This window comes from Candoia aspera, chromosome 13 (assembly GCF_035149785.1).
Source record: "Candoia aspera isolate rCanAsp1 chromosome 13, rCanAsp1.hap2, whole genome shotgun sequence".
Lineage (NCBI taxonomy): Eukaryota > Metazoa > Chordata > Lepidosauria > Squamata > Boidae > Candoia > Candoia aspera.
Genome location: NC_086165.1, coordinates 19,216,889 through 19,232,070, shown reverse-complemented (window position 1 = coordinate 19,232,070; position 15,182 = coordinate 19,216,889). Strand labels below are relative to the sequence as shown.

The 15,182-nt window shown below is 43.2% G+C and overlaps 1 protein-coding gene across 1 annotated transcript; it reads right to left on the bottom strand.

The window, feature by feature from the left end:
- Positions 1 to 221: 221 nt before the first annotated feature.
- On the bottom strand, positions 222 to 14,806 carry ARRDC4 (arrestin domain containing 4). Its single transcript, XM_063314047.1, has 9 exons — positions 14,486 to 14,806; positions 13,650 to 13,654; positions 8,143 to 8,212; positions 6,728 to 6,875; positions 4,519 to 4,621; positions 3,742 to 3,998; positions 3,104 to 3,266; positions 1,905 to 2,059; positions 222 to 1,807 (listed from the first exon to the last, which is right to left on the bottom strand). Exons 1-9 carry the CDS (start codon positions 14,800 to 14,802, stop codon positions 1,751 to 1,753), a joined length of 1,275 nt encoding a protein of 424 aa, XP_063170117.1. The 5' UTR covers positions 14,803 to 14,806; the 3' UTR covers positions 222 to 1,750.
- Between the last annotated feature and the right edge of the window lie 376 nt (positions 14,807 to 15,182).

The window sequence follows — 15,182 nt, the reverse complement described above, 5'->3', positions numbered from 1 at the left end:
GGGTGGGGCTTGGATGGCAAGGCTGCACCCACCATTTTGCAGATTTTGATTGCCCCTATGGATGCTTGCAACCTAATTCCTGAATTATCATAGGAAGATCATTACTGATCGCTACTCTGTGAGGAAATGAGACTTCCTCTCACATTATGATAACAGGAAGGACCAACTTTCATGGATGCACATTAAGGAACTCTGATTTCTTTTTCCTCTAGGTTTTCTTAGCTTCCTGCCTCAAAAAGGGCAGGAAACAGGGTGCATGGCACCCTTGACTGATAATTCTGCAACTCTGGTGCAGCACGGGAGAAGGCTTGCAAGTTGCCTGCCTTTGATCTATATATCCACAGAATTCTATCTAATCAAGCCACATTTCTAAATGTGCAACTTTAGAGCTTCAGGGTACAGCTTCTCTTAGTCAATCAAATACTTCCGAAAGGCAAGGCAGAAGCGCCACAGTGCAGATTGCCAATGTGGTCTGCCAGCAAAGGAAACAGGGCATTTCTCCCCCTCCAGAACTACTGATTTTATTATTCACAAATTTTATGGACAGAAACGCAGGCAGTATTTCTGGCTGTGGGTTGTAGTGCAAAGGCTAGAACAGTACAGTACAGTTTCCTGGGAATTAAGGAACAAGGTAAGACTTTACCCTTAGAGCAGAGCACACTGACCTGAGAAACTAATCAAATAATAATCGCACCATAACAACAATTTCATCCTAAATCTTAAATCTGTGATCACCGTATCTACAATTCATTTCTCACAAAACTTCACAGGGAAGTTAATGCTCCCCACCTGCATTTTGTTAATCACAAGAAAGGCAAATCAAACTCAGTGGAAAACACTTTTGGTCTCAGCTCCCATCCAGGAGGGAGGGAGGGAGGGTGCTTTTTTTTTTTTTAACAGGATCTTCATCATTCCATCTACATGTTTCTATAGAGTTTCATCATTCTTTATGCAAGCTTTTAAAGAGTGCAAAAGCATCCTCGTATGTTCAGCCTAGCTGATATTAAGTGCCAAAGCAGCAGCAGCAGCAGCATTTCAGGCTGCTGAAAAAGTCCTGACTGAACATTTGGCTGGCCCAGCCTGTTGCCAAATCATGCCGTATTGCTGAAGAAGCAAAAAAAAAAAAGAAAAAAAGAAGCCTAACCACTGAAGCCCGGAGCAAGGCAACTCTTAAAATCCAGCCTTACCCCAAATTACAATTTTCAAAGTTGGTAATGATACCAAGCTTGCACCTATACAACACTGTATAGAGTATCTATTGTATAGAGTAAAAATGTTATAGTATTGCTCCATGATTAATGTTAAGAATGTAGTAATCTTTGAAGTCAAAATATCACATAAACTTGGTAGGGGACTGAAACTGTCAAGCAGAAATCCTTGTATCTGGATACAGATACAAATATTTGTATTCCCAAAGGCAGACCTCCTGTAGCTGTTGTCCTACTGCTCTCTGCAATAGCCTGGCCACAACTGGTAAGATGCACCACAACCTAAACTTTCCTTCTTCTCAGATATGGCCAATTATCTGGCCGAATGATGTCCGGGCTTGTTCTGGGCCAGTGGCTCCACAACGCATTCTTCCATGCCTCCCTTATTGTTCATGACTTGTTTTGACTTAAGTCTTCTGGTGTCTGTTCCAACTTTAAGCAGAAACGCTGATTAAAAAAAAAGCTTTCCTACAAGCAGAGGCAGTAGAAGAACCAAATCAAAGTGTTCCATCTAGTCAAGACGAGGCTTTTTTGGATCACCTTTAATCCATGAGTGAAACTGGCTGACTGTCTTCTACCTCAGTAGGATAGGGGTCAATCTGCACAGAAAAATAAAGTATTTACTGCTTGGCATTCATGAATTCACATAAACTTGTTGAGAAGCTTTAAAAATTACACTCAAGCATGTCAAATTACCTCTGAATAGAGAGGAGGAGGCTGAAATCGGAATTCTTGTATGTAGGCAAGCATAGGAGTACACAGCTGTTCTTCACAATCAGCTGAATGTGGATAAGCAGTAGCATGCCTTGCGTATTCCTCCTCTGACACTATGTCAGCATAACTGGGTGGTGCTAGGAAAAAAACACATGTGCATGGACATATAATTCTTTATCTCAAAGTAAAATCATACTACAGTGATTTTCTTCTGCACATAAATCAGTCCCCAAGCTGTAACTATGATGACTGATGATCCAAAATACAGCCATGATAATTTTAATGTAACATCAACCACTTAAAGAGTGCTTGAATACAAAGAGACTATCTGCCCCTGGATAAACTGATTTACAATCAAAAGCAATTAAAATTACGGAGAGAAAACCCTACTTAAAATAATTGACTTAAATAAAGTTTGCTACTGATAATTTCTCTCCATATTTTTCAAGCAATGGTACAAATCTAATAACTAAAACCACAATGTATAAATAACAAAGGGTATACTTTATGCAATTTTAGAGAACTTGATATTTACACAGGAAATCTTACAAGTACTTGCTCCTTATATCCAGCCATGGATGCAGCATTATAATAAAAACATCTACTCCACTATCCATTTCTAGTCTATCTCAATCCTTTCCTAAAGAATTTCTTTATTTTTTTTTCTAATGACCAACTTGCTTGGCCATTATGGAAGCTCAATACTCTATTCAGCTTGCACCTTTGAACATCTGGTGATAGTCACAGAAATAACTCTGAAAGGCCACTTATTTTAGAGTAAAAACTGTTATTTCAGCTGGATAAAACCATCATCAGAAGATTGAACATTTTTTAAAAATCCAATTTAAACGTATATATTTTTAGGTAAAGTAATTGATTTTATCCAACCTGTAATAAAATATCTCATCCAATCTCAAAGCCGTGCCAGGAAAACTTGGCATTATATTTCAACAGCCATCCTTTAAGATTTCAGTGAAAAACAGCAACTGATCAATTTATCTATAAAAGCTTTTATAGATAAATTGATTATCTTTCAATTCCACTCTCTCCAATCTAAGTCAAACACTTCACTCACTATACCAGCTTTCCTTTTGAAACTTTTTCAAGATTGGTCTGTCCCCTGCAACTAACACCCTAGCCCCAAAAGATGAAAGATAAATAAATAAAGCCCAAGGGCTCACCTTCTGGATGTTCTGGCATTGTCTGAGCCAGCCACCTCATATCCATAGCAAACTGGTTGACAAGGCTTGAGTTCCTGCTGGAAAAAGCAGTACATGGAATTGTGCCAATGACCAAAGGCAGTTCAACCATCAACTTTTTGGCACCAGGAATATGAACATACACCTGTAACAAGAGAGAAGAAATTTTAAACAATTTGCCAGAGGGGAACCAAGTTTACAACTTTCCAGGCAGCAAAGTCAGGAAATTCCCACAAACACAGTAATTCTGGGTAAAGCATAAGAGTTTTGCAATAGGAATCCCTTCTCCAAAGCCATATCCTGGAGCCCTCTAGCCTGTCTCAGAAGAACATCTTTCTCTCACTGTACTATTTAGTTGCAATTTAATGTTAAATCTCCTCTGAGTTAAGCTCCTGGCGACTTCATTGACATATCTAGTGTTCTGATAGTCTGTCTTTGGGAATACTTTCCAAGGTTACAGCTTAGTCTACAATTCTGCGATCTTCTAATGGTCTCCTCCTGAAGTCTAACGAGCCCCATTCTTCTTAGTTTCCAAGTCTAGATAAAATCAGCTAGGTACTGCCTCCTGCATTCCAATCTATTGATCAAGGTTTATTTAATTGGATGAAAACCATACTCACAGCTAAGGAATATTCAACTTTGATAATACAGCAGTCAAGAATAGAAGGAGTGACAGGTGGAATTTTCAAAGTTTTGCCATTCCAGGTATCTGTGCTTCCTGAGGCAACATGGTTTCCTCGCACATTGGCCACCATTTGACGAAAAGTCTTCATTTTCCCTCTAACTAAGTAAGTCTGTATTTGGAAAATGGCAGCTTTTGGAACAATTAACCGAGAGGAACAATTTTCTATTTCTGCATAAATTGGTATAACTTCACCTAAAGAAAAATAAAAGAACCCAGGAACACTAAGTTATAATGTACCTATGTAAGTTGCATCCTCAATCTTCTTAGATGTTTTCTTAAGCATGCCTTTGAACATAGTTATTGTATGATAAGGTAACATCCAATTCAAGTCTGGAAAAAAAATCTAATACTGCAACAGGCAACATGAAAAGTTCTACACGTGTTAACAAATTTATTATGATTAAAAGCATTTGCGTTTTTAAGATACTTCTCTCCAGCTACCTTGTTCTCTTGTCATTGTTCCTCTCTCTAGGCTAACACATTTTAAAATGTAAGCACTCGTCAGTACAGTAGGCCTTAAACGTAAACGTGTTATGATGGAAATTAAAATGTTTTAGTCGCACATATATGGGCTTACTAGATATCGCTTCCTAAATCTGTTTATGTTAAAAACCCAGGATATTTATAAACTCATAAACAACAACATACATAGGATATTCCAAAGCCAAACATGGTATTGTAAAAGAAACAGTTGAAATAACTTGATACTTACCATTACAATACCCTTTCCTATCGATTTTGGCACGCAGAGAAATGGGACCCGAAGTGAAAAACCAGCACCCAACCATTTTATCTTGAGTTTGTCTTACAGGACTCTGCAAATAGTGGCAAGAATAAGAATCCGTCAAATGAGCAGTGACTACAGTCAGCTGTGACCAACGTGCCAAATAACTGTTAAGAGGCACGTAAGGCAAGGGAAGCAAAAGGAGGTGCATTTCTTCACTTCCATTCTGACATTGTATCAGATTGTAGATTCCAATTCTCTCAGCAAGCTCCAGAATGAGTGTAATACTTTTTGAAGAAGATACCTGGCCCTCTCCTCCATTCCTAGTTGCAGTCTGTTGCAGAACACACACACACACACACACATACCTGAAGCAGCAGCACTTGCTACCTCATTGCTCTCTGGTGCAGCAATTACATACCTCAAGTTAGCAATCAATATTGGTTATTATTATTATTATTATGGAAATGACAGTATTGGACACAGCTGCAAAGGACCAAGCTCACAGTACAGTGCTAGAGGTAACTTTTCTCTAGAACAGAAAAAGAAGTTATTGAGACTGCAATGCTCAGGGGATCAAAGACAGGAGTCCACAGCAGTTCCACAGGAAGACAGACATGCTCTACCCCTCTCTCTGAAGTAAGAAGGGCCTCAGCTTCTGACACCTTCCTAAGTAGCATGTGGTTTTTACAGCTTATGATGTCCTTTTCTCCATCAAAATGGAACCAAAGGAAACCTTATGGAAAAATGCTACTTTCCTTTAACAATAGAGTAGAAATGCAAATCCAGGAAGTCTATTTTTTAAAAATGTTACTACTCTGTTATGCTGCAAACTTCTAGGCACTGCCATTCACATTCCTGTCCAATCCAGATCAAGGTGGGCAACTGGGGAAGGAATCAGATCTGACTCTGGAATGGTTTAAACAATGATGTAAGACTAGGTATTGTGGATTTGACCTTTAAGTCTTTCTTGGTCACTTGTGATTGCTGGAAAGTTTCCAAGATGATTCAGAGACTTTCTCTGCTACTTTCATTGGCTTTTCTAGTTTCATGAAGAGCCATTCATTAAACAAGCATTTTGTACAGGAAGCCTTGTTTTGCAAGAGCTCTGCAGTTCCTCTTTGCTTTTTTGTGCTAATCAAGGCCCAGCAGATAAAGACCCAGTAGACTGGGTCTTTTGTAGGTCATCTTTTCCCAATCTTCTCTCACTGGGCTTAGCTTTTCTTTCACAAGAGGCTGAGTCATAGACTTAACCCCCTAAACCACCCATTGAGCCATTCTCATTTCTACTCTTATTTTGAAGAAAATCTCCCAAAAATTCATCACCCCAAACCAGCTATTGTGCCACTCAATTTCAGTGGTGTAATTTCAGGGTTTTAGTGGGGCTGTAAGTTGTGCACCCTTGCATCACAATTTTATTGGCAAACCACCCATCAAGTTCTGATTTCTGATGATTTTATTTCCAAAATACCAAACTATCAGGGTTGAAAAATGATAAAGGTCCCAACTTTTGCTATGCAATTAATAGAAATCAAGACAATCAGATATGCAGACAATGAGTTTTAAATCAGGTAATGAACTCCTAGTCAGAATAATGACACAGGGCCGTATTTCTATGTCCTGACTACATATTACTTTAACCTGAACCCATTTTCTGCATCTCCCTAGAACATTAGAAGATCAGTGCTTAGTGCAAGCAAGCTCATCGTATACAGAAAATAACAGGAAAGATCCGAAGCAACAGCTTCTATGCCCTTATTGCTGCAAAATGACACGTACAACGGAAGAACGCAAAACCTAATGGCCAAGCTTAAATCACAGCTATGAACGATAAATAGCTAACTACAATTGCTGTTCCTCCTGAGGGGGGTTAGAACCTAGCTCTATACGTGTCGCTACTCTGATAAAAGTAAATACATTTCAATTTTTGTGTTACTGTTATTAAGAACCTTCCTGAAGCATGTCGACCCTTCCCCAGGTTTTCGAAGAACAGCTGTGATGCAATCAACGACATTTAGAAAGAAAGAGAAGCCAACACTATTTGCAATTCGCATAACCTAGGGCTATCTATTAATAGAGGAAAACTTAGAAGGGGGCTCACTGAAAAGTCAGCAGAGGAACAGCCCAAAATATCAAGGGCCAGACTGTAGCTAGGAACAAAGGACAGTGGGCATTGCACAGCTAGTTCTGCTCTTACCAGGAGAACTGGAGAGTTGACATCAATGTGGCTGATAACTTGAAACTCTCTCGACACAGTCTGATGGGGGGCTGTGGGACTTTCCAGGGTTATTTTCACAAAGTACTGAATGCTGCCATATTTCCCTGTGAAAGACATCGCCAAGGGACTGAACACAAGACAGAGAAATGGCAAATTTAGCACATTTTTCTTCTCAGAGACCGACTTAACATAGGCAGCTGTTTATAATTATCCTGCTAGAATGGCAACACCCCAAGGGACCTTGTGACTAACCAGGCATATTTAAGAGATGCTCAGGTCATGACAGATTGCTGTATGCATTCCATGTGCCTGGGCATGGACAAGTTGTATTGAACAGAATTTAGCTTCTGGCACATTATGATTGCTTGGGATGCTGTTTAATTGACCACTTACTTGTGGTCAGATAAAGCATGAAGCCCCAAAAGGCTGCTGTTTAGGTGGCTGTTCTCCAAGGTAGCTCCATGGAGGCTTAACAAAGTTATTTTGCACTTCAACTTTTTAAACTGAAAGCCTGCCACTGGGGACAAAAGAAAAAGAAAAGGGGGAGGGGGAAGCAGAATGTTAAAGCCAGAGAACTGTTCAGTGAATGTGTATTTTGCATAATATGCATATCAAACATCAATAAAAATGCATCTTACTGCAACACTACAACAGTTTATTTATTTTATAACTGGTACAAATACTAAAACATCCGGGGCCCAGAAAACTTTTTTGGTGTCTATTTTCAAAACATTTAATAGCTATTTAATCAAACAATCAACCTTAGTCAACAGCCCTTGACATGGTCAGGAAATGCACCAGCATCTCCTCAAAGCCGAGGGTCAAAAGTGCTACTGCTCACAGCAAATTTGGCCAGCCTTGAGTCACTGTCCTAATCACATTTTCCTTCTTTCTGCCCACAAGGTTTCTCAATCAGCCTAGTCCATGCAAATTATATTCAAGTTTATTTAAAGCTATTTTATTCATAGAGTTGGGAATCAAGGATTTCATCTTTATTCAAATGGCTGAATGTAGCTTTGTTGAATCCACATTTCCATTGCATCTTCCCCAACACAGTTTAATTGTGTTCTGTAATGCCTCTCCCACATGGAGAGTGGTGAGTGCATCACTCCATTCTTGCTGTAATTGTTAAGGACAAGGTTAGTAGAGTCCTAAAGTCCAACTTTTTGCACTTAAGGATTTTGCAGTTACTCACCATTAGCTTTTTAATTTTTTTAATAAATCAAAATTAGTATATAATGCAAATCAAAATTAAATCAAGATCATGCCAGAATAAAGTACTATGTCTAATCCACTTTGTTTATATTTGTTTACCATTGCTAAAATGTTTTCAGAGATTCCATAAGAACATTTACAATAAAAACCAACATTTCAATTTATATTGCATCACTTACTGCAGGGGAAGTTGAAAACTGAACGGGAATTTGTATTTTCCAGTTTCTAATAGGATGAAACTCTCATCACCTACAGGAGAAAGAAAAAAATATTATTTTTTAAAATCATGCTCATTAATCATACCCATTATAAAAAACCAAACAGTGAAACCAGTAGGAAACTTATGTGCTGTTTTGAAATGAAATTTTATTTGGTTCCACTGACAGGCAACAACTATGAGAGAACTATAATTAACTTGGGCCAGGTACAAAATATGATTTTGAGAATACAGCATTCAAAGTGGTTTGGGGAAATGTGCACATACTTCTTTTGCCCCCACGTCAACCCTATTCCAACAATGCAACAGAAAAACACGGAGTAAGGTAATGACTCTGCCTGTAATCTTCAGTTCTTGCAGGAGAGGGTTTATGTGTCCAACCTACTCTGCCAAATATCTTTGTTATAGAGCCTGAGAAGAACCCATGGCAGGCGAGAGAAATCTTTTTCTTCTTCTTACTGACAGCAAAGTTCACACAGTTGTGAACTCTTGTTTGTTTTGGCTTAGCAGGCCGTTTAAATCCACTTTCCATTTTCTAGTATTATGTGGAAGCTTGGCCACATTGGTTTGTTCAATACACCGTGGTTAACAATATTGGCTTAGCATTATATGTGAATTTAGCCGCAGAGTGCTATGTTTAAAATAGTTATAAATAGGAGAGCTAGTACAACATAAAAACTAAATCTTTCATATTGATCTGAAAAGGATTTTGTTAAATGCTGCCTTATCAACTCCTTCTAGCTTCTATAACGTATTTAATACTCTGACTTCCTACCCTGGCAGATAGCCTTGACAATTATACTGCTTCCGTACAGTTGCCTAGCGCGAGATGTGTCGCTGCTCCAATGGCCCTTCAAACAATATTGCCTGTTTCATGCTTTGCAGAACTTCCACACACTTAGTGAGCCGCAGCAGAGTTGTTAACAGCAAAGAATACTGCCCTCCGTTCTACTCTAAGTATAATTACACTGTTCTTATTGTTCCAGATTGTTCTGAAGGGAAAGTGTACAGCCAGTCTTTAGATGTTTTTTAACAAAATTAAAAACAAAAGTAACATTTCTGCTTTCAAATAGTGGAACATTATGAGCAGAAACGACATTCACTATACTTCCTGTTCAGTAACTCTATTTTAGTTATGTTAAACCAGGGTTTCTCAACCAGGGTTCCACCGTACCCTAGGGTTCCGCAAGAGGCCACTAGGGGTTCCCGGGAGATCACAGTTTATTTAAAAAAAATTATTTCAAATTTGGGCAACCTCACATTGAAGAGGTACGTTCCATTCTTCGTTTTTAGTTTAAGGACACGGTTAAGGCATCTAGACAGGCCGACGCATGAAACAAATAGAATAATTTGGTAACTTCTGGCCTCTATTTGAGCCTGAATGTGCAGGGGTTCCCCGAGGCCTGAAAGGTATCTCAGGGGTTCCTCCGGGGCCAAAAGGTTGAGAAAGGCTGTGTGAAGCCACGGTTTGTCACTGCATGTGAACTGATGTGACACACCCAACCTTCAGGCGAACCATACTGGGGGCAGAGGCAGACTGGGCTGTAAGGTGCACTTTACTCTCATGCTCTCTTTTCACACGTAGGCCAAAACCAGTCTCTTAAACCTAGTGGCACGTTTAGCACCGTCGACCCTTTCAAGATACTTGCAGAGCTTTTCAGTCGCTCCATTAATGCTACCACCCTGCCATGGGAATATTCCCCTTTCCAATGTAGCTAAATGCCTCTGACTTGAAGCACCATCCTTTACACACTGGATATCAGCACTGCACACCCTTGTCCCCAGATAGAAAACCGATTAGGAAAAAAAAAAAAAATCATCTGCCCAGAAGTATCCACGGGAGGGCCCACTGACAAAAGCAGCTTTACATCAACATGACACTTCAGGCATCTATGAAATGGGCAGAGCGACAGCACAATGCTGCTTTTACCATTTTGACAAAACTGCTGGAGTCTGCAGGTGCCCAGCACCTACCTCTAAATGAACAGGGAACAATGGAAACTTGGGATTGAGCAGTGGATGGTCAGTAAGGCAGTTCTTCCTTCCTAAGCCTTGGGATAGAATTCTTTCAGCAAGACCTTAATATACCTGTCAAAGTAGGTTTAAAATGTCGGTAAACTGAGTGACTCTGTTGCTTCATCCAGAAAATCAAGCCCATTTATTGCCATTCTCGGATGGTGACTTTTACGATCAAAGGCCTGTTATGCTTAAAGGCCCCAGAACACGCATTGCTTGGAAGCTGCATATGGAAACTGACAGGAGATGTAGGAGTGCTGTCAAATCAGCAGTTCAGAGACTGTCAACCTATGTTCTTCCCTGACGCACTTTGTGGAGACCCTGGTGCTCTTCAGGAGCTGAACGGTGAGAGCGGGACTCTGAACCATTCTATCTCCAACCTCGTAATGTATTTAGGAGAACACATACTTCAGTTTAACAGGTGAGTTTTAAATACTTAACGTTCTTGAATTGCTCTGCCGTCCATGCTAAGCAAAGAATTATGGGAAGTTTAAGAACACCTCCTCCTTCAAACAGTATCACTTAATCATAGTTTATCAAATAAAAAACAACTGGCTAATTTCACAAATTGTACTAAGTTGTAAATAATGGACTACACACACACAATAATTAGGTTCACACAACTCCCTGAACCCCAGTCCAAACAAACCAACAATATTTTAGTTCAGAGCAATGTGTTCATTAAAGTTTTAATCATAAAGGAATACATTATGCTTTTATTCCTTGCAAGATCCTCAAAAGACATGGCCACTGGACTGAAAGAAAGCGGAGTAAAAAGCAACTGCAGGAAATTCTGCAGGGTCAGTGAGAAGGACTAAACAATTTTATATGCCTTTTCCTATCAGGCAGAGGCAGAAAACCTGGGGGTGATGCTGAGGAATGCTGGAAGCTCTAGTTCTGCAACAGCTGGAAGAGCACAGCTCCTTCATCCCAGACAATGTAAACAAATACTCCAGAACAAAAATAATATTACAGGGGTTCTCCCATGCTTTGCATTTTCTAACTACTAACTATATCAATACCAAACATAGGTAGGTTAAGACATGAGCTACTGAATTGTGTATAGAAGTGGGACTAGTAGAAACAAATGTGTGTATGTCTTTGCATTCTGTATTTTCAAAAGGGGAAAACGTTTGCTATATCCCTTCATACAGAGAAAGAGTTTAAAAAGAGCAATGAACACAAGTTAACTTGGATAATGTGAATGGTATAGCACTAATCAGATTTAAATGTTGTAAGCTACCCCAAGGACAGCATATGCATTACCAGAGTACCTATGATTCCCACAATGTGCAATAAATGATTACACACGGCCAAGCCAACAGCAAAGCCCAACAGCTGAAAAACGATTTTACTGTATCTAAAGCACATAAACCATATAGAAATCCTGGCTTGCCTGAGAAACTTCCTTGTTTCACAGGTTTGTTTTCCAAGCTGTTCGAAGGGAAGGGCGATGCAAGCCAAAGGGCTATTACTGGGCATGAATTCAGCTTTATTCGTGGATTAAAGCACAAATAAGGATGCTCCATCTGACGAAGGCAATATTAAAGGAAGAAGAGTAAAAGGAGTTTCCTTCCTCCTGTGTAGAGAAAGCTCTAACAAAAGGCAGGGCTTCGGAGGGGAAGGAAGGAATCTGGCACCATGCCCCAAAGTCTCATACCTCGCTTGAAGTAGTATATGCACATTGCCATCGGCTCTAATTTGTTACGCTGTCTTAAAGAACTGGTTGAAACTGGTTTTTAGTTAGCTAGCTGGGATGGGATGAAAAGCCAACTTCATGCAATATAATAAATGCCTTTTAAAATGGATACATTGCATTATTTTTAATTTAATTTTCTTCATAGAAAAAACTATTTCTCAGGAATCTAGGCATAGGCAGGGAGTTTCTAAGTCTTCTACAGTCACTTAACAGCAAACTTCCATTCAGGCAATGAGCATCCTGAACATGATACAGCTGTTGGGGACGCAAACGTGCCTAGTTTCACCAGATATAGCTGCCAGTGAGAACGCAGCCTTAAAATAGAAGCTACTCAAAATCAGTCCCTCTGGAGAACTCAGCCTGCTCCTTCCAACATATCTGCCAGCAAATCCTGGAAAATTCTATTAGGGAGCCATGTTAACATGTGGAAGAAAATCCAGTAAAACATTTATAGGATCTTAAAAGACCCAAAAAGTTATTTGGCAAAAAACGGATGCCAAAGCCTCTTGCACTTTTAATAGCTGTGTAGAAGACAAAATGTCAGCGCTTCCTTCTTTTACATCTACCAGAATAACTCATGGATGGGTGGCAAGTTCATTACAGCAATAAATGAGGAGTAAGATACCACTTGGGTACTGCTGCCAAGAAAACTACACAGACATGTGTATGTGGCGACCAGGGATCAAACTCAGCTCGTGGGCATCACTACTTTTCTTCTCCACTTCCAATCCAAGAACTATTCCTCCAAATCAGCTGGCCCAAAACCTTTCTGTTCCCTGGCACATGCCCTTCTCCCCTGAGCCAAGGTTTCCCACATCATCTCAAGCAATCCCTACCACAATTGGGAATTACAGAGGACCTGCAACGATAGCGGCAAACCACCACTCAGACACACACACTCCTTTCAAGTCATCCTGGAGCTCAGTATGTTTCTGGGTACCCTTTCCTCTGAAAGAACCCCGTCACCTTGGCATAACGTTTTTCTTCAGAAGGGAACTGCAGACTTCATTCCCCCCACCCCACTATAGCTTGGCTTCAGCCAGCTTCCTATTCAACTAGATGAGCCATCCTTCCCCTTTTCGGAACTGCAGAATTCACTTCTTGAGTAGCATGAGTGTGTGTGCACATGTGAATGATTCTTCATTTCCTTCTTGGCTCAGTGGCCAGCACCTTTATTCCAGAGGGCCTCTGAAAGAGGCAGTGGCTGATAGTTTCTCTGACACTGCAGCTGGACAAGATGGTGTTTTGCGATGCTGGAATTACAGTTATTTTGCTATCTTAGAGGCTTTTTGGCAGAAACACGGCCACCGTTTTTGCCTGTTCCCACCTCACCCAAGCTATCCCTCCACCCCAGGGTTACCCTAGCCTTTCTCCTGCGCCCCCCTCTGCTTCGAATCAAGACCAATTAAGTCTGCCCCAAGCCATTCCCATTTTATTCATCCCTTTTTATCCACCCATATCCACTCTGCCTATGTCACAAGCTGGCTTTATCTTAGCTGGCTGATCTTTGACTGGCTGTTGCATATTTTACAGAGGGTATGATTCACCACACGCACTTTAAAAGCAAGGTCCTAATTGTCCTAGAGAGCCAACGACTTGTTTACAGAGCAGCAGACAGTTAAAATAAATGACGAAAATACTAAACAGTCTATCTCCACCCCACCAGTGGTTCTCTCCCCAGCCTCAATTAGACTCAAGCCTAATCAGCATGAGTTCCCAGCCTGCTGCTTCTCCCTCGGCCAGCTCTTTACTACCTTCTCTGCTCCTATAAATAAGCCTGGCAAGCTTTAAGAACAGGAGGTTTCCTCTTGATGGCTCCCTTCCGGGCACATTTTCAGAAACGGCACCCCTTTTGTGATCCTTAAACCGCCACAAACGGCCCTCACTGAGACATGCGTGTGCACTTAGAACCGCTTTCCTTCCCCTGTGGACTGAAGCTTCCATCATCCACAGCCAGGACCGTGGGAGCTGAAGTCGGGGCTGCACAGAAAAGACGGGGCCCAAGCGGAGACGGAAGTTAGTAACAGAAACCTTTCCTCTTTATCCCAAAGCACCGGCAAAGCTATTCCGCACACAACTCACCAGCCTGTCCTCGTCCAGCCTCCCCAGCTGTGGACTACAAGTCCCATCATCCCCCAAACAAGCGCACTGCCAAGGCAGAAGCTGGCCAAACCCATCTTAAAAACAGGAACAAAGAATGACTCCGGGACTCTGACGCCCACCCAAGCCCCCCACCAGCTTTCCTGGGCAGGGCCCCCTCCAGAGGCAGCAGACTGCGACCGGCTGGGGATGATGGGGGATGGAACCTGACAGCGCCAGTTCCAGGAAAGCCGCTCTGGGGGAAAGGAGCTCAAGGAGGGGAGTCGAGGAGGGGCCGCTCGGCCCTCCGACCATCCGGCCTGCGCTGCTCCCCCAGTGAGGGATGGGTCGGCGCTGGCCGGCCGCGGACGATGGAGACTGTAGTCCTGCCGCTCTGGGAAGGGAGGGGAGCGGCGCGCTCGGGGAGAGCGGCGGTAAAGGGGACCAAGCCGGGCGCATCCGTGCCCCCCCACGGCCGGGGATGATGGGAGCGGTGGTCCCTCGCAGCCACCCCGCGCCTGCCTCGCCCCTTCGCTCGCCTGGCAGCAGCAGCTCCCGCCGGGCGTCCAGGTAGGGCACCTCCGCCTCCAGTCGGGGCCCGGGCGCCGACTGAGGGGAAGGCGGCGGCGGCCCCTCGCTCCAAGCGGCCCGGGCGCCCCCGCAGGCCTCGAGGCGGAGGGCGCGGACCCGCAGCGGCGCCGCCAGCTCCAGCAGCACCTGCCCGGAGACCGCCTGCCCGCCGCAGTAGCCCTGCACCCCGCCGGGCGCCTCGGACAGCGCCACGGACAGCGCCTTCACCGGCGGCAGCGGGCAGCCCCGGCCGGCCATGGCGCGCCGCTCCGCCGGACTCGCCGCCGCCGCCGCCGCCGCGCAGGCGCCCCGCCTCCCCCGCGCGCCCGCCCCGCCCGCCGGCCCCGCCCGCCGCCAACCTCCGGGCGGCGCGTGCCAGCGCCGCCATTGGCCCAGCGCGGCAGGTCGGACCGCCGCGGCCAATGGGAGGCGGGCGCGAGCCATGTGCACGGGCCGGTAAACAGGGGGGGCGGGAGCGGGGCGGAGCTGAAGGCGGGGCGTCTTTGGGCGCTTTGGGCGGCCGTCCCCAACCGCGCGCTCTCCCAGAGCCCGCATCCCCAGGCTTTGGCCGCGATCAGAGCGGGGTCGTTTGGGCGTGATTAGCCGTGGCTCGGAGGGATCAGGTCGCCCGAGGCATC